The 25,006-nt window shown below is 44.2% G+C and overlaps 1 protein-coding gene across 4 annotated transcripts in view; it reads left to right on the top strand.

The window, feature by feature from the left end:
- Window positions 1-25,006, top strand: part of LRP8 (LDL receptor related protein 8) — a 318,719-nt gene that overhangs the window by 142,914 nt on the left and 150,799 nt on the right. For all 4 annotated transcript variants that reach the window (XR_013262405.1, XR_013262404.1, XR_013262403.1 and 1 more), the window contains one exon: window positions 12,317-12,445. Coding sequence is in view for 1 of the 4 variants with exons in the window: in XM_077453319.1 (XP_077309445.1) it covers window positions 12,317-12,445 (129 nt within the window). In the remaining 3 variants the exon portion in view is untranslated. The remainder of the gene's footprint in view (window positions 1-12,316; window positions 12,446-25,006) is intronic.

Raw genomic sequence — 25,006 nt, 5'->3', positions numbered from 1 at the left:
GGCTTATGTGACATCACTGTGCTTCTCTTATTTTGGGCTCCTGGTTTATCAGCACAGCGTCTAATACAAGCAACCTCTGTGTAAATGATATTGTGTCCTTCATGGGATAAACTATACAGTTTTTAATTAATTCCTGAACCCTTGTTTACCTTGTTCTTTACAAGTTTGTTGGATCGATCACAAGATCTGCTGTGAGGAGCTGCATGAACATTACTCTTAAAGGAGTAGTAAAGCCAAAGCCAATTTGGCTGTACTTCTGAGGATCACAGGAATGCAGAATGAACTGCATTTTCTGAAGTTCGCTGCCTGCTGACATCACAGAGCTGGTCCAGGCTCGGGGAAGACCGCGACTATATGCTCGGGATATGCCCATGTGCCTGGACCTGCACCCGGCACAGTGTCTCAGCGAGCCGATGAGAGCCCAAGCCGGCCACTCCCGCCCCTCTCCACAGCCCAGTGCTCTGCTCATGGAGTTCTGAGAACCGAGCGATTGGCTTGATTGGTTGGTTCTCAGTGCAGAGCTGGTGGGGGACAGATGCAGCATCGGACTTATGCTGCATCTCCCTAGGTAAGTATGAGTCTACAAATACAGATTCCTGTACTTCTCTTTTAATTTACCCAAAGACTTTGCTATGAATTTATGATTATTGTTCTCATTCTCGTCACCTCCAAGACGACCACTGCCTTGCTAAAGAACCTGAGGGTAAAGGTGATGGACTGGCCAAGCAGGTCTCCAGACCTAAACCCTATTGAGCATCTGTGGGGCATCCTCAAACGGATGGTGGAGGAGCGCAAGGTCTCTAACATCCACGAGGTCCGTGATGTCATCTTGGAGGAGTGGAAGAGGACTCCAGTGGCAACCTATGAAGCTCTGATGAACTTCATGCCCAAGAGGGTTAAAGCGGAGGTCCACCCTAAAATGGACCTCCGCTCATCGGAATCCCCCCCCCCCCCTCCGGCGCCACAATCGGCACCTTTCAGGGGGGAGGGGGGTGCAGTTACCTGGATAATCCAGGTAACTGCACCCACTTCCGGGCTAGCTCTCTGCGGAAAGGGGCGTACGTTACGCCCCTTTCCGCAAGCGCCCGCCCCCTTCAGCAAGTGCCCCGCTGCCTGCTGGGAAACACACAGCTCCCAGAGGCAGCGGGGACCGTCCGGATTGCGCCGCGCGGCTCGCGCATGCGCAGTAGGGAACCGGGAAATGAAGCCGAAAGGCTCCATTTCCTGATTCCCATACCCAAGATGGCGGCGGCAGGACCCGCCAGACGAGCGAGCGATCGGCTTCGGGTGCCGACATCGCGGGCGCGCTGGACAGGTAAGTGTCACTATTTAAAAGTCAGCAGCTGCAGTATTTGTAGCTGCTGGCTTTTAAAAAAAAAAAAAAAAACGCAGAGTCCCGGTGGACTCCCGCTTTAAGGCAGCGCTGGAAAATAATGGAGGCCACAAACAATATTGACACTTTGGGCCCAATTTGGACATTTTCACTTAGGGGTGTACTCACTTATGTTGCCAGTGGTTTAGACATTAATGGCTGTGTTGAGTTATTTTGAGGGGACAACAACACATTTACAATGTTATGCAAGCTGTACACTCACTACTTTACATTGTAGCGAAGTGTCATATCTTCAGTGTTGTCACATGAAAAGGTATAATAAATTTTTTTTACAAAAATGTGAGGGGTTTGTACTCACTTTTGTAAGATATATTGTATACTGTGCACATACAGTGCCTTGAAAAAGTCTTCATATCCTTTGAAATTTTCCACGTTTTGTCATGTTACAACCAAAAAAACCTAAATGGATTTTGTGATAGACCAGGAATATGCAATTAGCGGACCTCCAGCTGTTGAAGAACTTCAAATCCCATTAGGCATAGCAAGACTCTGACAGCCACAAGCATGACACCCAAAGGCAGAAGCATGATGGGACTTGTAGTTTTCTAACAGCTGGAGGTCCACTAATTGCAGATCCCTGTGATAGACCAACACATAATTGTGAAGTAGAAGGAAAATGATAAATGGTTTTAAAATTTTTTTCCACGTAAATAATTTTTGATGAAAATAATTTTTGATAAAATGTGGCAAATTTCAAGAGGTATGAATACTTTTTCAAGGCACTGTACATGTTGGCTATACGCAAACACCTGTCACTCCCAGGCACAGATATATTTTTGTCTTCCATGGTGTATGGCTCCTTGTGCTCGAGTGAATGCATTCAAATCGTATATCATAAAGCACATTGCGCTCTCCGGAGAGCATAGCGTGCTTTGTAATATGTGGTTCCAATCATCAGTGCTGCTCATGCAGAAGGCGTTCTACAAAGCAGCCTACGTATTCCTTTTGTGACTTGTCCCCTTTAATGCTGTGAGCATGTGCATTCCAGTTATGTGGAAAGAACCCCGTCTGCCCCCATGTAGACAATCAGATGATGGCTTTCTGAGGTTAATTAAACCATGCCCATGGACCACGTCACATCTTGCCTTAAAGGTCACTAACTCTTTTGAAGAGTCCGGTATAACTGGATGACATTTATAAATTTACCAAAATAAAACTCCAATACAAAATAGTTGGGATGCTGTGTAAGATCTTCATAAGAACAGAATGCACTGATTTGCAAATGTCAAACTCATATTTTATTCACAATAGAAAATAAAAAACACATAAAATGTTTAAAGCGGGAGTCCGCCGGGACTCCGCGTTTTTTTTTTTTTTTTTTTTTTTTTTTAAAAGCCAGCAGCTGCAAATACTGCAGCTGCTGATTTTTAAAATAGTGACACTTACCTGTCCAGCGCGCCCGCGATGTCGGCACCCGAAGCCGATCTGTAGATCGTCTCTCGGGTGCTGCCGCCGCCATCTTGGGTATGGGAATCAGGAAATGGAGCCTTTCGGCTTCATTTCCCGGTTCCCTACTGCGCATGCGCGAGCCGCGCTGCGCAATAAGGACGGTCCCCGCTGCCTCTGGGATCTGTGTGTTTTCCCAGCAGGCAGCGGGGCACTTCCGGAAAGGGGCGGGCACTTGTGGAAAGGGGCGTAATATACGCCCCTTTCCGCAGAGAGCTATCCCGGAAGTGGGTGCAGATACCTGTACTGTACAGGTATCTGCACCCCCTTCCCCCCTGAAAGGTGCCAATTGTGGCGCCAGAGGGGGGGGAGGGTTCCGATGAGCGGAAGGTCCACTTTAGGGTGGACCTCCGCTTTAACCGCTTGTTGACCAGCTGCCATCATACTGCGGCAGGTTGGCACGATCCCACGAGCCGTCGTAGCTATTTTAAGCGGGATAGCGTGTGCGCCACTGCACTGCAGGGGTGCCAATGCTCATGGTCACGAGAAATCACGGGCACAGAGGCAGAACAGGAACGTGTGTGTGTAAACATACAAATCCCTGTTCTGTTCAGTGAAGAAACCGATCTTGATTTCCTAATGGCTAGGAGTCACGATCTGTCATTTCCTCTAGGTCAGTCCCCTCCCCCTACAGTTAGAAAAACACACAGGCAACACAACCCCTTGATCGCCCCCTAGTGTTAACCCCTTCCCTGGCAGTGACATTTTTACAGTAATCAGTGCATTTTTATAGCACTGATTGCTGTATAAATGCCAATGTTCCCAAAAATGTGTCCGATGTGTCCACCATAATGTCCCAGATCACTGCCATTACTATTAAAAAAAAATAAAAAAAAAAAAATAATTAATAATAATAATAATAAAAAAAATGCTATAGATGTATGCCCTATTTTGTAAACGCTATAACTTTTGCGCAAACCAATAAATATATATGCTTTTTGCAATTTTTATTACCAAAAATATGTAGAAGAATACATATTGGCCTAAACTAAGAAAAAATGCAGCTTTTTTAAAAAAAAAAGGGGGATATTCATTATAGTAAAAAATATATAATATTGTGTTTTTCAAAATTGGCGCTCTTTTTTTTGTTTATAGCGCAAAAATAAAAACCGCAGAGATGATCAAATACCACCAAAAGAAAGCTCTATTTGTGGGGAAAAAAAGGACGTCAATTTTGTTTGGGTGCTGTGCGCACAACCGCCCAATTGTCAGTTAAAGCGACACAGTATCAAATCGCAAAAAATAGCCTGGTCATTCAGCAGCCAAATCTTCCGGGCTGAAGTGGTTAAACTGCGCAAATAAACAAAACAATAAAAATAAATAAAAAAGATGTGCTGAAGATGTGCTTTAAAGCGGTTGTATACTCCCCAAAACAACCTGTAGCTCATTATGAAACACTTACCTTAGAACGAAGTTCCGGCATCACCGATTAGGGAGCTGATGTTCCCTCTGCGTTTCTTCTGGGTTGGCGGCTCTGGCGCTGTGAGGGACCTGAGCTGCGATGACATCACTCCTGCTCGTGTGTGCGGGAGTCCTCTTTCTGGCAAAGAGCTCTGATTTTCAGAACACATGGGCTGCTGATGTCTGTGGCTGTATACAAGGCGAATATCTCCTAAATCATACAGGTCTAGGAGATATTCATTTTACCTACAGGTAAGCCTTATTATAGGTGTTTTTTTATTTATATGTGCCTGGAGTTCAACTTCAAAGGTAAACTCCAGTTACATGTAAAAAAAAAAAAAAAGAAAAGAAAAAAAATAGTATACCGTATATACTCGAGTATAGGCCGACCCGAATATAAGCCGAGGCCCCCAATTTACCCCCAAAAAACTGGAAAACTTATTGACTCGTGTATAAGCCGAGGGTGAGACATGGCTGTCCATCCCTGTGTGTGTGTCCGTCCATCCCTGTGTGTCCATCCATCCCTGTGTGTGTGTCCGTCCATCCATCCCTGTGTGTGTATCCATCCATCCATCCATCCCTGTGTGTGTGTGTGTGTGTGTGTGTGTGTGTGTATTCATCCATCCATCCATCCCTGTGTGTGTGTGTGTGTGTGTATCCATCCATCCATCCATCCCTGTGTGTGTGTGTGTGTATCCATCCATCCATCCATCCCTGTGTGTGTGTGTGTGTGTGTGTGTGTGTGTGTCCGTGCAGCCTTGTGTGTGTGTGTGTGTGTGTGTGTGTGTGTGTGTGTCCGTGCAGCCTTGTGTGTGTGTCCAGCCTACCTGTGTCCCAAGCCTCCGTCCCGAGCCGCCGTCGTCCCGAGCCTCCTCCGACCCGTGCCGTGCCTCCTCCGTCCCGTGCCTCCTCCGTCCCGTGCCGTGCCTCCTCCTTCCCGTGCCTCCTCCGTCCCGTGCCGTGCCTCCTCCGTCCCGTGCCTCCTCCGTCCCGTGCCGTGCCGATGGATCGCCGCTCTTCTCGGCGGCCATTCTACAATTCAAAATTCCGCCTCCGCCTGTGATAGGCGGAACACTCAATTTCCCAGCAGCCTGTGTTCCGCCTATCACGGACATCCTCTCATACTCGTCCGTAGTATGAGAATGAGCGGATGTCCGTGATAGGTGGAACACTGACTGCTGGGAAATTCAGTGTTCCGCCTATCACAGGCGGAGGCGGAGAAGGAGGCGCGGCTTTTAAATTTTAATGTCCGCCGTCTGTCTGCTCGATACGCTGATCGAGCAGTCAGACAGCGGTGACTCGAGTATAAGCCGAGGGGGCACTTTCAGCCTCAAAAAAGAGGCTGAAAATCTCGGCTTATACTCGAGTATATACGGTAATACTTGTGCATTAAAGTAAAAACAAAATCAATTTTTTACATTGAGTTGGCATACCTTATTTTGACCTAATATCGGCCCTTTGCAATCCTTTGTTTAGCAGAATGCATGCTTTTAGAGACAGGGTCAGCACTAGAAGCCAATTGGAATAGAGTGATGATTTCATCGGAGTTCTTCTTTTCTTTTTTTTTTTTTTTTTTTTATTTATTTATTGTCCAATCACAAGCTCAGGTAGATGTGTGACCAAACTCTATTGCTCAAATACAGTAGTAAAAATCCTTTGGCAGGTAACAAAATTCAAAACTCATTGCCAAGATAACTTTACCTTTATCATCCTCCTTTTTTCTTTTTCCCCCTTCTCCCCTTTTTACCCTCCCCTCCTTTTCTGATTTTACGTATTCTTAGCTTCTTAGTGTTTCTCATTTTCTCTTTAAGCCTTTCTCAATGCCTTTCCTTGCCGAAAATAAGTGATAAAATGGAATTTTGTACAATGTGATTTCATTCCGTTCAGACTGAAGTTCACAGTTGGCAATGGAATTGCAAACACATTTGCTGTACTGCATTTTTCAGATCTTTGTATTTTCCTTGACGCTCTGCTGATGTTTTCTGCTGGATCCTGAGTGGAAGTTAAATAAAAGATATATAAAGCGGTGCTCTGTAGTGTCAGAGAAACCATTATACTGCCAGCTCAACAATCCATTTTCCTGCTGTCTTGAACCTTAAAAAGCAGAACTGTGCATGATAGACCATATCACATGTATCTAAACGATGGTGACGCATGTGAAAGTTCCAGTGTGACATGTCTGCTTGGGATAACAAGAAAAAGCCAAGTTGTTCCGGCTCGTTTTGCACGCATTCCCAGTGTACGCATTTCGGGAGAAATATTCATGTTATGATGCACAAATGACTCCTCAATATTGTGTTCATATAGCTCTTTAGGGCTTTAAATATGTTAAATATAAATTGAGACTGCACGCCTTGAAATTGTTTGCTTGCAGGTCTAAATATATTTACATTAATGCAGTCTCTTTATTTGATTACTTGTATATACAGTGCCTGCTAAATGGTTCACCCCCTTGGAAGTTTAGCTGCATCATGTTAAAGGGGGATGTATGGCTGTGAAAGCAGTCATAGGCTCCATGCACACTGCTGTCTAAAAGCTTCAAGGTCTTCTAGCCTAGAATCCCTGGTGCTTTTGTGGTGCTGGAGACTCGCAGGTGCTTTGTACAGCCACTTATACAAGTGAATGGCTGTTTACCTGTGCATACAGTGCCTTGTGAAAGTATTCGGCCCCCTTGAACTTTTCAACCTTTTGTCACATTTCAGGCTTCAAACATAAAGATATAAAATTTTTATTTTTTGTGAAGAATCACCAACAAGTGGGACACAATTGTGAAGTGGAACGAAATCTATTGGATTTTTGAAACTTTTTTAACTAGTAAAAAAATGAAAAGTGGGGCGTGCAAAATTATTCGGCCCCCTTGCGTTAATACTTTGTAGAGCCACCTCTTGCTGCGATTACAGCTGCAAGTCGCTTGGGGTATGTCTCTATTAGTTTTACACATCGAGAGACTGAAATTCTTGCCCATTCTTCCTTGCAAAGCAGCTCGAGCTCAGTGAGGTTGGATGGAGAGCGTTTGTGAACAGCAGTTTTCAGCTCTTTCCACAGATTCTCGATTGGATTCAGGTCTGGACTTTTACTTGGCCATTCTAACACCTGGATACGTTTATTTGTGAACCATTCCTTTGTAGATTTTGCTGTATGTTTTGGATCATTGTCTTGTTGGAAGATAAATCTCCGTCCCAGTTTCAGGTCTTTTGCAGACTCCAACAGGTTTTAATCCAGAATGGTCCTGTATTTGGCTGCATCCATCTTCCCCTTAATTTTAACCATCTTCCCTGTCCCTGCTGAAGAAAAGCAGGCCCAAACCATGAGGCTGCCACCACCATGTTTGACAGTGGGGATGGTGTGTTGAGGGTGATGAGCTGTGTTGCTTTTACGCCAAACATATCGTTTTGCTTTGTGGGCAAAAAGTTCAATTTTGGTTTCATCTGACCAGAGCACCTTCTTCCACATGTTTGGTGTGTCTCCCAGGTGGCTTGTGGCAAACTTTAGACGAGACTTTTTATGGATATCTTTGAGAAATGGCTTTCTTCTTGCCACTCTTCCATAAAGGCCAGATTTGTGCAGTGTACGACTGATTGTTGTCCTATAGACTGACTCTCCTACCTCAGCTGTAGCTCTCTGCAGTTCATCCAGAGTGATCATGGGGCTCTTGGCTGCATCTCTGATCAGTCTTCTCCTTGTCTGAGCTGAAAGTTTAGAGGGACGGCCAGGTCTTGGTAGATTTGCAGTGGTCTGATACTCCTTCCATTTCAAAATGATCGCTTGCACAGTGCTCCTTGGGATGTTTAAAGCTTGGGAAATCTTTTTGTATCCAAATCCGGCTTTAAACTTCTCCACAACAGTATTACGGACCTGCCTGGTGTGTTCCTTGGTCTTCATGATGCTCTCTGCGCTTTCAACAGAACCCTAAGACTATCACAGAGCAGGTGCATTTATACAGAGACTTGATTACACACAGGTGGATTCTATTTATCACCATCAGTCATTTAGGACAACATTGGATCATTCAGAGATCCTCGCTGAACTTCTGGAGTGAGTTTGCTGCACTGAAAGTAAAGGGGCCGAATAATTTTGCAAGCACCACTTTTCAGTTTTTTATTTGCTAAAAAAGTTTAAAATATCCAATAGATTTCGTTCCACTTCACAATTGTGTCCCACTTGTTGGTGATTCTTCACAAAAAATTAAAATTTTATATCTTTATGTTTGAAACCTGAAATGTGGCAAAAGGTTGAAAAGTTCAAGGGGGCCGAATACTTTCGCAAGGCACTGTACATATACTTTGCAGAGATCAATTTTTCCCTTTGACTTTAAAGAGTATATAATGTTGACCACTATGATTGTCTTTTATGACAAACCAGTGAAAACATTTTTTTATAGGCGGTACAGACTGTATTGCAATAGAATTTGATGTGAATTTCCTCAACAGTTTTGGCGAGCCAGCAAGGAGCCAACAGAACTTCCTTAACCACTTGCCGCCCGCCCTATAGGCAATTGACGGCTGCAAAGTGGTTGCATAATCCTGACCGGACGTCATATGACGTGATCAGGATTATGAGCCGCTGCGCGCCCCCGGGGGCGCGCATCGCGGCGAACGTTGTTGCGGGGTGTCAGTCTGACACCCGGCAACTACGATCTCGGTAAAGAGTCTCCGATGGAGACTCTTTACCACGTGATCAGCCGTGTCCAATCACGGCTGATCACAGTGTAAATGGGAAGAGCCGGTGATCGGCTTTTCCTCACTCGTGTCTGTCAGACGCGAGTAGAGGAGAGCCGATCGGCTGCTCCTCTGACAGGGGGGGGGTCTGTGCTGATTGATTATCAGCACAGCCCCCCCGAGGATGCCCACACTGGACCACCAGGGACGCCACCAGACCACCAGGGAAAAGGTAATCCTCCCTAGACCACCAGGGATGCCAGTCAGCACAATGGGTGCCAATCAGTGCCCATAATGGATGCCAATCAGTGCCCACAATGGGCATCACTGATTGGCATGCATTATTGTTTGGCACTGATTGGCATCCATTACTATAGTATAACACCAATGCCGCCTATGAGTGCCCACCTGTGCCGCCTATGAGTGCCCACCTGTGCCGCCTATGAGTGCCCACCTGTGCCGCCTATGAGTGCCCACCTGTGCCGCCTATCCGTGCCCACCTGTGCCGCCTATCCGTGCCCATCCATGCCCATCTGTGCCGCCTATCCGTGCCCATCTGTGCCGCCCATCTGTGCGGCCCATCTGTGCGTCCCATCTGTGCGGCCCATCTGTGCCGCCCATCTGTGCCGCCCATCTGTGCCGCCCATCTGTGCCGCCCATCTGTGCCGCCCATCTGTGCCGCCCATCCGTGCCAATTTGTGCCACCTATCAGTGTCCGTCCGTGTCGCCCATCCGTGTCGCCCATCCGTGTCGCCCATCCGTGTCGCCCATCCGTGCCGCCCATCCGTGCCGCCCATCAGTGCCACTTCATTGGTGCCACATTGGTGCCCATCAGTGCCGCCTTATCAGTGCCCATCAGTGTAGCCCCATCAGTGCCCATCAGTGAAGGAGAAAATGTACTTATTTACAAAGTTTTGAAACTGAAACAAAAAAACTTTTTTTTTTTCAAAATTTTCGGTATTTTTTTATTTGTAGCGCAAAAAATAAAAACCGTAGAGGTGATCAAATACCACCAAAAAAAAGCTCTATTTGTGGGAAAAAATGATAAAAATTTCATTTGGGTACAGTGTAGCATGACCGCGCAATTGTCATTCAAAGTGCGACAGCGCTGAAAGCTCAAAATTGGTCTGGGCAGGAAGGTGTTTAAGTGCCTGGTATTAAAGTGGTTAACAAGCGAAATGAAACCCTCCTATTGTGTTAAGCCAAGGGAGCTGCCATCTTGGCCTCTGTTTGATCTTCAACTGTGATGATTCTGCACATGTGATCAGTCAGGACACCAGCCATTCGATGGTTTGACAGTTTGGTTGACAGCATAACCAATGTGACTGTTACATTCCCAACACGTGCTGGTAATGTAACTGTTTTTTGAAACTATTAAATTGATGGGTTTAGTTCTGCTTTGAAGTACAGCTTTCGTTTTCCCAAAAGACCTGCAGCTCATGTACTGCAATCCGTTTTGCTGAATACTGACTGGGCTGTAAAAGATTATGTATGCTACTCATCCAAAAAGCTATTGTGCCTAATCAAATCCTTCTGTCACCTTTCTGGTGACATGATTTAAATGTTAATCATATTTAAAAGCAATAGAATTGCTGAAATATGCTGCTCCAGGTCTTCTCCATTCCTGGTCAAATGACCAAAAGATTGAAAGGCGCTTGGTCAGATGACCAATGCTGATCCTCCTTTTCAAGCAAGGACGTGTAACCAAGTTGCTAGGCTTTTGGCACAGTAGTCAAAACCAGAGTTTTGTCCTGAAAAGATAAGAATTTTTGCTTTTCTATTACTCTTTAGTTGCCCATTCCAGCATGACTGGTAGCATAAATCTAACTTAAAGTGGAAGGAAAGGCAAAACCTAACTACCGTATATACTTGAGTATAAGCCGAGCTGAATATAAGCCGAGGAACCCAATTTTACCACAAAAAAATGGGAAAACTTATTGACTTGAGTATAAGCCTAGGGTGAAAATGCAGCAGCTACTGTAAGTGGAAAAGAGGGTCAACAATGCCCATTTGCGGCCTCACTGTGTCCCCCATCTGCATGCCTCACCTGATCGGCGTTGTGCCCATCTTCCGTTGTGCCGTCGTTCTGATCTCTCGTTGCTGTCCCCATCTGCAGCCTTATTATCTCCCGGCGCTGTAATACATTGTCTAGTCGGTGGTTATGCAGTGTACCAAAGTCCCGCCTCCTCCTCGTCCGTGACGGAGCAATGACTCGGTTTCCCAGCAGTAAGTCAGTGTTCAGCCTATGATGGACGAGGAGGAGGCGGGGCTTTGGTACACTGCATGACCGCCGACTAAGCTGAATGTATTACAGCGCCGGGAGATAAGGCTGCAGATGGGGACAGCACCGGGAGGACTCGAGTATAAGCGGAGGGGGGCATTTTCAGCACAAAAAAATGTGCTGAAAAACTTGGCTTATACTCGAGTATATACGGTATATCTAAACCTAATCTCAGCCACATTCTAAGACTAATCTATCTAGCCCTGTATAAAAAATTAAAATAAAAAAATTGCTATACTTGCCTAATCTAAAGCCACTCTAGTCCAGTCTCCAGCGTCACCCTCTGTGTACAGGAGAGAGCCGACAATGGCTGGGAAATGCCTGGGAAGTGACGTCACATATAGACTAAAGGCCTGTACACATGATCAGAAAATCGTACGAAAAATACCTCTTTCAAAGTGATCATACGACAATCTGATCATTTAGTATACAGCTTTCGAGAACCGATCACAAAAATTCATGTGAAATTATCCGATGGGACAAGCACGAAAATTTTTCTCACACGATACCAGATTTTATGATTTTCGATTAATCAGTACGGTTTTCGCCTGAAAATGCAATACAACACATTACATCACTTCTGAATTTTTATTCTATTGTACATGAATTTTTGTAACTTTTGTAACCCCTTCTTTTTTGATATGGAGACTAGCATGCAAAAAAAAAAAAAAACTGGACGATCATCTGTTCGATAATCTCATTGTGTGTACCAGGCATTAGAATGGGGCTTCTGGTGTCAGCTGCCTCTCCTATACACTGAAGCCTCCACTGACAGCTCAGCCTGGGACCGGACTAGCGTGGAATAAGTAGATATAGAGTAAAGTCGTTATTTTTCCTTACAGAGCTAGATAGATTAGGCTTAGAATATGGCTGAGGGTTGAGGTAGGTTTCGAGGTTTTGCCTTCCACTTTAAGTTTTGGTTTACTTTAAAACTTCATCTACAGTCTGGTACCCACCACTCTGAACCAAGTGTGATCTGCTTGGCAGGGACCATCTAGAGCTGTGTAGTATCACTCTACAAGTCCCTTTGGGAAACTGCTTTTATATGAAACCTGTACAGTTTGAACATTCTTAATATTTTATAATGACATATCTTGATATCTTATATGTTTTTTTTTTGTTTTTTTGTTTTAACAGCCAAAGCCACCTGTGCAGAGACAGACTTCACCTGTGACAATGGTCACTGCATCTTGGCTCGCTGGAAGTGTGACGGGGAGGAAGAGTGCCCTGATGGAAGTGACGAGTCTGAGGCCACCTGCAGTTACAGTAAGTAAGCTTAGGGGTTGTAAAATACACAGTTCAGCCACTTCTCCTTCTGACCAGGTCCTGGCTGAATTGGACAAGGTGAAGAGGTGGAGCAGCGACGTTGATGTTCACCTTGTCCAATCAGAGAACCTCTTGCATTCATTGAAAAAAAAAATGAATTTTTTGTGAATGGTGGCAGTACCAACCAAGCAAAATATGAATTTTTTGTGAATGGTGGCAGTACCAACCAAGCAGCAAGTGATCAGTGTGCTCAAGGGAAGCTGCTTGGTACAAGACCTTGAATATTATTTTGATCACTGTAGTTGTGGCAACCACCAGCGATTGTCGCCTTACACAGCTATCCCCCAGCATGAGATGTGCATATTCACATTAGTCCAAGCTGGACCAATGTAACTATGAATTAAGGATCATACAAGGACTTCAGCGTTAAAGGAAATCCATGACCACAGCATAACTTTCTTTTTTAAACACCAGCATTGTAATAGCAATACAAACAATAGTAATTTTAGACAATCCAGTGTAAGTTTACGTGAAAAATCTCCATTCATTTTGTGAGCTCTGTCTGTCTTCTGACCATTTCTTTCCATGAATTCTGGGTTCCTTGCATACTTTGCAGCTTCTCTTCTGCTGTTTACCTTCTATTTCTTACTTTCAAAAGGTTTTATTTATTTCAAGATAACAACAAAATAGCAAAAATCGGCAGCATAGCATCTCATTTGAACACACAAAAAGTAGAAATTAGTTAAGTAGGCACAAGTGCTTGGTAATACCTTCCATTTCTAAGGACAACATGTCCCATGGTACCTTGACTTCAAGCAGCGATTCCTGTACTAATTACGCCTCCTGAAACTCCTCTCAGCACCTCTGTAGTTCAGAAGGCAGGCTCTGTGAAATGAGTGCCAGCAGTGCCTATTCACAGGGCATCATGACTACATGTCATAGAATGCAAGGAAGCAGATGTATAGGGATCTTCACAACATAAGTTCACAAACTTCAAGATTTTTTAGAGCAGGAGTGTCCAACCTGCGACCCAAGATGGCTACGAATGCGGCCCAACACAAAATCGTAAACTAACTTAAAAATGTTTTTTTTGTAAAAATTAATTTACACTTTGCAAATTCATGCGCCGAAGAACAGTTTGATCGTCTCTTTACTGGACTTTTAGGCCCCTTTCACACTTGTGTGACCTGTCCTGCAAAGTCAGATGACAAGTCGTACCCCATGATTTCCAGTGTACCATTCATACATGTGCGATTTCAAGGTAGTCCTGCACTACTTTGGTTCGACTTTGATGTGACTTGAGGTTCATAGACCTAAATATTAAACAGGCATTGCTTCAAGTCCCATCAAAATCGTGTCAAAAAATTGCGGCAAAATCGCACGACTTTCAGGTCACACAAGTGTGAAAGGGGCCTTGGAAGTTTTACCTTCTCCAAAAAAAAAAATATATCCCACTCTACAATCACGCCTTATTAATGTCATCAGTTTGTTTTCCGCAACATCTATATTGTGAGTGAAGGGCAGCATTAGGCAGGATTTACACCTATGCATTTTTAGTGCTTTTTGCATTTTGCAGATTTGCACTACAGAACGTGTTCCATAGGAAACAATGTTAAATGGACTGTAGTGCAAATCTGCAAAATGCAAAAAGCACTAAAAATGCATAGGTGTGAATCCAACCTTAGAGCCAAAATATCTGATGAGCACCTTGAGAATTCATTGGGCATTGCTTCTACATCTATCCAACCAGTGACTGATGCGTTAGTTTATGAAAAACAGTTTCAAATATCACACTAGTTTTATGTTGCTCTCTTTTACTTTTATATTGAAAAGCAGGTTGGACACCCCTGGTTTAGAGTAATAGGAGTATGTTAGAAACCATTGAAAGCGAATGTGAAAGTGAGGCCGCGTACACACGCGGGGACTGTTCGCCCAACTTTGTTCGCTCGTGTGTGGGCTTTCAGCGGACAGTTTCAGCGGACAGTCTGCTGAACAAAGTTTTTCGGAAATTCCGAAAAACTGTCCGCTGAAACTTGGTTTCAGCGAACAGTCCCCTCGTGTGTAGGCTTGTTCGTCAAACTAAGTTCCGCGCATGCTCAGAAAGGATTTACACGCCGAAAGTTGTAATGCAGTGTATAGGACGTCGTATTTTCCGTCCCGTCGTATGTGCCGTTCACGTCATCGCGCACGGTTTCAGCAAACTGTTCGTTCGTCGTGTGTGGGCATGTCCGTCCATGCTAATTTTGAGCGGACTGTTCGCTGAAACTGTTTGACGGACAAAGTTGAGCGAACAGTCCCCGCGTGTGTACGCGGCCTTACAGGTTTTTTTTTTTTTTTTACATTTTTTATCATGGATAATTATCACTTCCAAACATAAGCTAACGGGTGTTTTAAAGTCTCCCAAGAAAGCTGATGCCTGTGTGAACTTGGCCTAACATCTCTTGTCCTAGGGTGGCAATCCTGCTCCCTCACAGATACAGTGCAGTGAATGGACGTTGTCACCCTAGGATGGGAAGTATGTTACTGGCAGGATCATCTGATGAAAATAAAGTGGAAAAGGCTTAAAACAGCCACCACATTTAAAGGACTGGTATGCTGAAATATATTCAATTTATGTTCTTAGGTTTAGTTGCACTGATCTGTAGCCATTTACAGTGTATCTGGAAAGTATTCACACTGCTTCACTTTTTCCACATTTTATTTTGTTACGCCCTTATTGCAAAATTCCTAAAAATTCGACAAACAATCCCCCATAATAACAACATGAAAAAAGTGTGTTTGACATCTTTGCAAATTTATTTAAAAATAAAAAACGAAAAAAATCCCATGTCCATATGTATTCACAGCCTTTGCCGTGACACTCAAAATTAAGCTCAGGTGCATCCCACTGATCATCCTTTGAGATGTTTTCATAACTCGATTGGGGTCCACCAGCGGTAAATTCAGTTGGTTGGACATGATTTGGAAAGGCACACACCTGTCTAAGGTCCTACCGTTAACAGTGTATGAACAGAGCACACACCAAGCCATGAAGTCCAAGAAATTGTCTGTAGACCTTCGAGACAGGATTGTATGGAGGCAAAGATCTGGGGAAGGGTACAGAAACATTTCTGTAGCATTAAAGGTCCCAATGAGCAAATGGCCTCCATCATTCATAAATGGAAGTAGTTTGGAACCACCAGGATTCTTCCTAGAGCAGGCAAACCGGCCATCTGATTGATTGGGGGAGAAGGGCCTTAGTCAGGGAGGTGACCAAGAACCTGATGGTCACTCTGATGGAGCGCCAGCATTTCTCTGTGAAGAGTGGAGGACCTTCCAGAAGAACCAGCTCTGTACCACTCCGCCAATCGGTCCTGTATGGTAGAGTGGCCCGACGAAAGCTGCTCCTCAGTAAAAGGCACATGACTGTCTGCCTGGAGTTTGCTAAAAGGCACCTGAAGGACGCTCAGACCATGAGAAACAAAATTTTCTGGCCTGATGAAACAAAGTTTGAACTATTTGGGATGAATGGCAAGGGAAATGTCTGGAGGCAAGCAGGCACCGCTCATTACCTGGCCAATACCATCCCTACAGTGAAGCATGGTGGTGGCAAAATCACACTGTGGGGATGTTTTTCAGTGGCAGGAACTGAGAAACTAGTCAGGATTGAAGGAAAGATGAATGCAGCAATATACAGAGACATCCTTGATGAAAACCCGCTCCAGAGCACTCTGGACCTCAGACTGGGACGAAGGTTCATCTTCCAACAGGACAAGGACCCTAAGCACACGATAAGAAAGGAGTGGCTACGGGGCAACTCTGGCTGTCCTTGAGTGGCCCAGACTTGAACCCGATTGAACATCTCTGGAGAGATCTGAAAATGGCTGTGCACAGGCTCTCTCCATCCATCCTGCAAAGAATGAGAGAAACTGCCCAAAAATAGGTGTGCCAAGCTTGTAGCATCATACTCAAAAAGATTTGAGGCTGTAATTGGGGCTTCAACAAAGTATTGAGCAAAGGCTGTGAATACTTATGTACATGTGATTTGTTTCCTTTTTTATTTTTAATAAATTTGCAAAAATTTCAAACATATTTCTTTCACGTTTTCTTTATGGGGTATTGTTCGTAGAATTTTGACGAAAATTTTTAATTGAATTCATTTTGGAATAAAGCTGTAACATAACAAAATGTGCAAAAAGTGAAGCACTGTGAATACTTTCGGGATGCAATGTATATAGATGCAGTTCAATTTACTAAAGTCTGATGAGGCCCTACCATGGCTGTTTTTTTCCCCCAGTCCTGTATTCTAGCATAATACTTCCCTATTAAGATCCCTATTAAGATCTTCCTGTGATTCAGTCGTTCTTCAGTGTTAGCTCACTTTGACTTCCCCTTTCCGTGAACTTTGTTTTTTTTTGTTACAATGAATCCTATTCCAGCTAATCACTGTGGAGACAGGAGTCACGTAAATGTCTAGTTTAGCAATTTCATAAAATGTTTGATTCTATGCTGCTGCGGAGCCGCAGGTCACAGCAGCAGATTCGGAGCGGATAATTCCCTTGTCGTTTCACGCATCAGCCGTTCTTTGAGTTTCCCGTCCATCACACAATCTGTAGATTCTGCCCGTCTGATCTAAAAGATCGCATTTTTACCCCCCCCCCCCCCCCGAAAGCTTTTTATTTGCCTAATAACAATAACTGAGTTTTCATTATCAGCTAGAGGAGAGGTCGGGATGTTTGCGAGCCTGTAATTAATCTGACATCTGGCTCAGGGACTCCGTTCTGAACATAGAAGCACCACTCTGCAAATCTCTAAAGTGGGGGGAGGTGCAGGCATCATACGCAGAATTCCTCCTGTAAAGATTGTGTGATGACGGTAAAATGTCAGCTTGCCCCTGAGAGTGTAGGTAACATTTTGTAATTTTAAAATCATTTTTCCCTTAGAGAGTTGCACTGTACAGTAAGAGAAATAAAGGTTGTGAAAATGCATGGCGGCTGCCAGCCTTGTCCGCTGTCACATTTGTCTTTCATAACTCGTGGCCTTGAAGGAGAACTCAGCCAAGAACTATTTTTATCTAAACTAGAAGTAAAGCATAGCACCAGTGTCATGGTTGGAAAAATACAACCCTATCTGTATGTATATCTTTATCATACAGTACAGGACACGGGCTGGATATTCATGGACCCTGGGTTATAGGGTGCCATCTTCAGGTGACTGAGCACTGGCAATGCTTTTGGAAATACCCCATTGGGCACCCACCTATAGCCTTATCCTGCTCCATGAGACCTCCGTTATTTGCTAGTGTCTTTAATGTGATGGACCTCTTCTTCCTTTATGGAGAAGTTTCTGTGCTTAACTAATTCCTATTAACTTCAAATTCTTCAATCATTTCTTCAGTCAACTCTTCACTGCCTTCTACTATAACAATAAAAGCAGTGCTTTTGAAATGGATAACCTCAAATAATACCTTAGGAACTATACCCAGCGGATGACCTGTCATTTTGCATTGGGCTCTGGATCCTGCTCACGTTGAGTTCAGCGTTGGCCGCAGGGTGCTATGCAGGTCAAGGACCGTGGTCCATTCCTATGGTTCCTAGAACCTGAAGACCTCTCCACAGGTATTCCCATGTGATGGGCAAAGCCTGGACCCATACAGGGACCAGTAACATAGAAAGGGCAGAAAGGTTCATTCTGTTATGGGTCTTTATTGCAAGTATGAAATTTGATATCTCTACTACTTGCCCTGCAGAAACCACCCTTTGCTTGACTCCTGAATAGTATTTTTTTCTTTTTTTAATGATTGGGAAACCATGAATTCTGTTCGATTTTATGGACTATGGGATGTTTAAACTTGGCAGAAAAAACATTGACAGACAAAAATTCCACCATTCAGAGCTGTGTCTCAGGTGGATGACTAATTACATTACACCACTGGTTGCACTTTTACCACTATTTCCACCCAGGGGTACTCTGGAATTTCCTCCTGCCTTTTTGCCACAAGGATTTTGCTACAGGATGGTCAACACCTGGGTTGCTGTCCATCTTTCTCTGGACATGCTTGCCCTGTTTTGGCCCTACCCTACTCTGCGAGTACCCCACAGGGGAATTTCATCACTGATAGCAATGGTGGTAACCAGGTGCAAGGGAATAGCAGCAAAAACCCACCAAACATTCACTTTGCTGATCGGTTGCAGAGAACTTACAATGCTCAAATCACTGCATGCGGTTTTCTCTCAACCTTAGGAGTTTCAATTTGTATGCAATCAGGCAGGCCCTTGCACTACATGGTTTTAGTAAATCTGAAGAAAAAAATCAGCAGAATATCTGATAGTGTGTATGGGGCTTAAGATTCCATGCTGAGACCTTAAGATCCAAAAGACATCACTCAGTGAGATTTTCCATGACAACCTAAAATATTGTTAAGAGTGATGGTACCTACCTTTTTAATTAATGGATATTGCCATGCAATAGATGGAAAAGGGCACTCCATCTCTCATCTGCCCATTACTTCTCTCTAGTCAAGCGAGGAACTCCCTAACTTAGAATTGGGATACTCCTTTCTCACACACAAACTTGTCATTGTTCTACACTGGCCCAGAAGAACCTGGTACACAGACCTAGTTGAACTTCTAGGAGACGACCCCTGGCCTCTTCCACAATGGCCAGCTCTTCTGTCTCAAGGCCCGTTGCTCCATTCTTCTTTACAGTCACTGGCATTAACAGCTTGGCTGTTGAAATCCAGGTCTTGGAGGCCAGGGTTACATCTGACTCTGTCATTCCTATATTACTCAAAGTCACTTTGAGAAAAATCTATTAGCATACCTTGAAGTCTTTTTTCACCTGGTGTGATAATAGGCATTTCATCCCTAGAGACTTCTCGGTAACTCTAGTCTGGCTTTCCTGCAGTCGGGACTTGACCAAAACTTGGCTTTAAAGGGGTTGTAAAGATTTGTTTTTTATTTTCTAAATAGGTTCCTGTAAGCTAGTGCATTGTTGGTTCACTTACCTTTTCCTTCGATTTCCCTTCTAAATGTTTTTTTTCTTTGTCTGAATTTCTCACTTCCTCCTCAGTAAGCTGTTCAGTAAGCTGTTCTGGCTGACTAAATACCGCTCGGATGACGGTGTGAAGTTTACTGAGGAGAAGCAGGAAGTGAGAAATTCAGACAAAGAAAAAAAACATTTAGAAGGGAAATCAAAGGAAAAGGTAAGTGAACCAACAATGCAGCAGCTTAAAGGAACCTATTTAGAAAATACAAAACTAAGCTTTACAACCCCTTTAAGTACTCTTAAGGCACAGGTTTCAGCCTCGTCTGTTCCATTTCAGAAACCTTCAGCTTCACTTTCTCTTCATTCAAGTTGTCTCACGTATCAGACCCCTATCACAGCGGCCCATGCTTCCTTGGGATCTCAATTTTGGTTCTGTCTGCCTTGCATAAACCACTCTTAAAACCCATTTAGGAAATCCACTTGGGTAATCTCTTCTGCAAAGTGGCCTTCTTGGCTGTTGTCACGTCCGTGAGACATATTACAGAGTTAGTGACCTTCTCTTGTAAGAAACCCTTCCCAATTCACAGGGATAAATTGGTCTTACATCCAAGAACCTGCCTTCCACCTTAATGAAGACATTGGCCTTCTTTACTTGTGCCTTGCTCCTTAGCATCCCTCCTTAGCCCTGCTTTCCATTGTTTGGGTGTAGTTAAATCTATCAGAGTCCATATGAAAGTCATGGGGGGGTTATTTACTAAAGGCAAATTCACTTTGCACTACAAGTGCAAAGTGCACTTGGAAGTGCAGTCGCTGTAGATCCAAGGAGGCCATGCAATGAAAATAAACGGCATTTTAGCTTGCACATGATTGGATAATAAAATCAGTAGAGCTTCCCCTCATTTCAGATCTACCCCTCAGACTTACTGTGACTGCACTTCCAAATGCACTTTCAGTGCAATTTCAAGTGCACTTAGGACTTGTAGTTTGCACTTGTAGTACAAAGTGGATTTGCCTTTCTTAAATAACCCCAATAGCCTCTATCTGGGACACGCTTTTTTTTCCTCTTCCTTTTATCTGGCCAACAAGGTCTTGAATGGGACACCCCGTTTCCAAGTCCACTGATGCTATCTAAAGGATAACGTACCTCCCAGTATTTATACGTGCTCAGTGGACCAGGTCAGTGGTGGTTTCCCGGGCATTCCGACATCATGCCTCTATTGTTCAGGTTTGTAAGGCCGTCAGCTGGCCTTCAGTTCATGCTTTCTCCAAGTTCTATCAGGTTGATGTCTAGGCCACTGTGGGTGCAGTTTTGGCAAGGCTCTTTTAGGGTGCGCCCTGATTTAGGTCTTTGACCCTTGTCTGTTTTGTTGGGTGCGTTGTCATGTTTCTGCTTGCCTTCATGTTATCCACCCAGAGCTATGATTCATTGCTCTGACTGCAGTTTTGTTTCCGGGAGGGAATGGGACGTCACCTTACAGCTGCCAGTAAACCGCATTGTATACTTTATGTAGCTGTATCGTTTATATAGCACTGACCGCAAGCATATTTGTTAATTAAGAAAAAGAAAGACTAAAGTTAAATGAAAACTGGAGTTAGTCTATAATGCTAGCCATTGGGCCACCTTGGGAGGGAATGTATTCACCCACTTAATTGCAATCATCTTGCAGGCCATAAATAAGGTTTCTCTAGAATAAAAAATCGGCATAATAGGGCCATATGTAGCTCTTCAACTAATATGTCAAATATACAGATCTGAGGCGTGTACGGTATAGAGTAGGGATATGCAATTAGTGGACCTCCAGCTGTTGCAAAACTACAAGTCCCATCATGCCTCTCCCTCTGGGTGTCATGCTTGTGGCTGTCAGAGTCTTGCAATGCCTCATGGGACTTGTAGTTCTGCAACAGCTGGAGGTCCGCTAATTGCATATCCCTGGTGTAGAGGTTTGCAGCACCTGTGTTTTTTTTTTTTTTTTTTTTTTTTATAAATGAGAATAGTAATAAAAAAACTGCTATGGTCTCAACAAAAACCTGTGTTAATACTATTGACAGACTGCGTCATATTTGTCATTTTTGATTTTGCCCCAACGTTCCACTTTGACCATGTGAAACAGCTTGTTTCTCCCGTAGAGGCTGCCAGATTCCACAAGGGGACGCAGAAAAAGAGGGTGGAGACAGAAGACTGCTCTCTCACAAAAACGTGACAGAGCCCTTTGTTGTGCGAATTCGCGAGCCAAATGGCGGTTTCCTTTTTTTGGGGACCTGTTCATAGAAGGAAACTAATGGAGGCTTTATATATAGGGAGTTCTACAAATATAGAACTAATTAAGTGCCAGATCTCACAGAGAAAGAGGCTGCTTAATTCAGGACTCTGATAGGAGCCGATGCAATTAGCGACATGCATATTCATTAAAACCCCAGCTGGGGCTACAAGACGTTCGCTCTGGCGGCTTGTGGGAGCGAGCATTGGCATCGGCCAAATGCTCTGCAGAAATCCTTATTTATGATCCTAAGCCAAGCCCTTTAACTAGCCTCCATATGCCCCTGCAGTCTTTTACCTTCCTACTTAAATATAATAATCTTTTTACCGATTGCTGCCCGTCAATGGCTTTCCTTTCTGTGGCTTATTAATAAGATTTCAGCTGAAGTCTTGACAAGAACAGGAACTTTTTAAGTGTTCCTAGTTCAATGTAACGCCCCCTGCTAAGTCTTTGTTCATGGAGATTTAAAATAGAAAGTGAAATTGTGTGCTTCCCTAAGTAGGGAACAAAAACAGAACGGAGTGGGGGTAAAATTGATAGCCGAAATAGGGAGCTAATGGAGAAATAATGGAAATACAAGATTCCAGATCCTATTATATTGTGTTTACTGAGAAGAACATCAAATAGATTTTTTTGAATGTATTTGCACTATATGCTGATACCACTAACTGTAGGCAGTTCCACATTTTTAGTGTTTTAACAGTAAAGAACACCTTGTACGGTTTAAGCTCAAACCGATTCTTGTCCAGCTTCACTGTGTGGCCTAAACAGGTTTCTCTTAATATAACAGTCGCCATTGAAGGATTTATATATTGCGATCATATCATCTCTTAAGCGCCTCTTCTCCATAGAGAATACGTTTTTTAATTTTTGCAATCATTCCTCATAACTGAGGTCCTTCAGCCCTCTTATTAGTTTTTTTTTGCCCTTCTCTGCACTCTCCTCCAGTTCAAGGACATCCTTCCTGAAGATGGGTGACCAAAACTGAACTGCATGCTCTAGAGTTTTGTAGTCAGGGCCATCTTTAAGACAGGGCAAAAGGGACAGCTGCCCTGGGCCCTGTCATTGTTGTGAGGCCCAAAGCAGCTGCCTCATACTTGGCAACTGTCCCAGTTTAAATTCCCTTGTTTCTTGAAGTTTTAGTCCCGTGCTCTGTCCTGATAGCTCAGTGTGAAGTTCTGTTACTAATGCTGCCCAGCTCTGCCCTTTTGTTGTGTACAGATGACTCCCCTGCAGACCCTGTGTTTGCATGTAAATGCTGACATTGATTTGTGAATAGTGACGGAATTCATACGTAAATAACGGCTGACCGGCAGCATTCGTATGTAAAAAAAAAAGCAATATTCATATGTATATCATGGCCCCCTGAGGTCAGATCCACCATCACCTATACGGAATGCTGCCCACTGCGGAGGTAAAGGGGCATGCTTGAAAGTCCTGCCTACAATTGTGGTCATTAAGCCTAACATCCACCTGTTCTGCAAAGGTGGGGGCCCAAGAAAATGTTTGCCCAGGGTCCAATCAATATTAGGCTGCTTTCACACTGGGGCGGTATTCAGGCATTACAGCGCTAAAAATAGCGCCTGTGTAGCGCCTGAAAAAAACCAGCCCCTTTAACTCCAGTGTGAAAGCCGGAAGGCTTTCACACTGGGGCGGTGCGCTGGCAGGACAGTGAAAAAAGTCCTGCTAGCCGCATCTTTGGAGCGGTGAAGGAGCGGTGTATTCACCGCTCCTATACCGCTCCTACCCATTGAAATCAATGGGACAGCGCGGCAATACCGCCGGCAAAGCGCCGCTGCAGCGGCACTTTGCGGGCGGGTTTAACCCTTTTTCGGCCGCTAGCGGGGGTTAAAACCACCCCGCTAGCGCCCGCAGACCGCCGCTAAAACGACGGTAAAGCGCCGCTAAAAATAGCGGCGCTTTACCGCCGACGCCCGCACCGCCCCAATGTGAAAGCAGTCTTAAAGAAGGCCCTGTTTGTAGTAGTGGTAGAATTATGGGTTCATCTCTTGGATACATTCACTATTTAAAGCAGAACTCTGGAAATTTTGTTTCCTATGAAGCGGGCTACATTCACCGGCCACTTTATTAGGTACACCTTGATAGTCCTGGGTTGGACCCCCTTTTGACTTCAGAACGGCCTTAATTCTTCATGGCATAGATACAACAAGGTGTTGGAAAGATTCCTCAGAGATTTTGGTCCATCTTGAGATGATGGCATCGTGCAGTTGGTGCAGATTTGTCGGCTGCACATCCATGATGCAAATCTCCCATTCCACTAAATCCCAAAGGTGCTCTAGTGGATGAGATCTGGTGACTGTGGAGGCCATTGGAGTACAGAGACCTCATTGTCATGTTCAAGAAACCAGTGGTGAGATGATTTGAGCTTTGTGCCATGGTGCATTATCCTGCTGAAGGAGCCATCAGAAGATGGGGACACTGTAGTCATAAAGGGATGGAGATGGTCAGCAACAATACTCAGATAGGCCGTGGTGTTTAAACAATGCTCATTTAGTACTTAGGGGCCTAAAGTGTGCCAAGAAAATATCCCAAACCATTACATCACCACCACCAGCCTGAACCATTGATACAAGGCAGGATGGATCCATGCTTTCATTATGTTTACACCAAATTCTGACCCTACCTGAATGTCGCAGCTGAAATCGAGACTCCTCAGACCAGGCAACGTTTTTCCAATCTTCTATTGTCCAATTTTGGTGAGTCTGTGCCAATTGTAGCCTCAGTTTCCTGTTTTTAGCTGACAGTAGTGGCACCCAGTGTGGTCTTCTGCTGCTGTAGCCCATCTGCTTCAAAGTTTGATGTGTTGTGCATTCAGAGATGGTATTCTGCATACCTTGGGTGTAATGAGTGGTAGCTTGAGTAAACTGTTGCCTTTCTATCATCTCAAATCAGTCTGCCTATTCTCCTCTGACATTGACAAGGCATTTTCTACCACACAACTGCCGCTCACTGGATATCTTCTCTTTTTTTTTTTTTTTTGGACCATTCTCTGTAAACCCCGGTGAAGGTTGTGCGTGAAAATCCCAGTAGATCAGCAATTTTTGAAATGGCCCATCTGGCACCAACAACCATGCCACGTTCAAAGTCACATAAATCCCCTTTCTTCCTCATTCTGATGCTCGTCTTCACCATGTCTAGATGGATATATGCATTGAGTTGCTGCCATGTGATTGGCTGATTAGCAATTTGCGTTACCATGCAATTGAGTCACCATGTCTAGATGGGTATATGCATTGAGTTGCTGAAATGTGATTGGCTGATTAGCAATTTGCGTTACCATGCAATTGAACATGTGTACCTAATAAAGTGGCCGTTG

This window comes from Lithobates pipiens, unplaced genomic scaffold (assembly GCF_037356315.1).
Source record: "Lithobates pipiens isolate NorthernLeopardFrog02 unplaced genomic scaffold, aLitPip1_a1.2 Scaffold_23, whole genome shotgun sequence".
NCBI classification, from domain to species: domain Eukaryota; kingdom Metazoa; phylum Chordata; class Amphibia; order Anura; family Ranidae; genus Lithobates; species Lithobates pipiens.
Note: the sequence above shows the minus strand (reverse complement) of the source record. Positions and strands in the feature narration are given on the sequence as shown.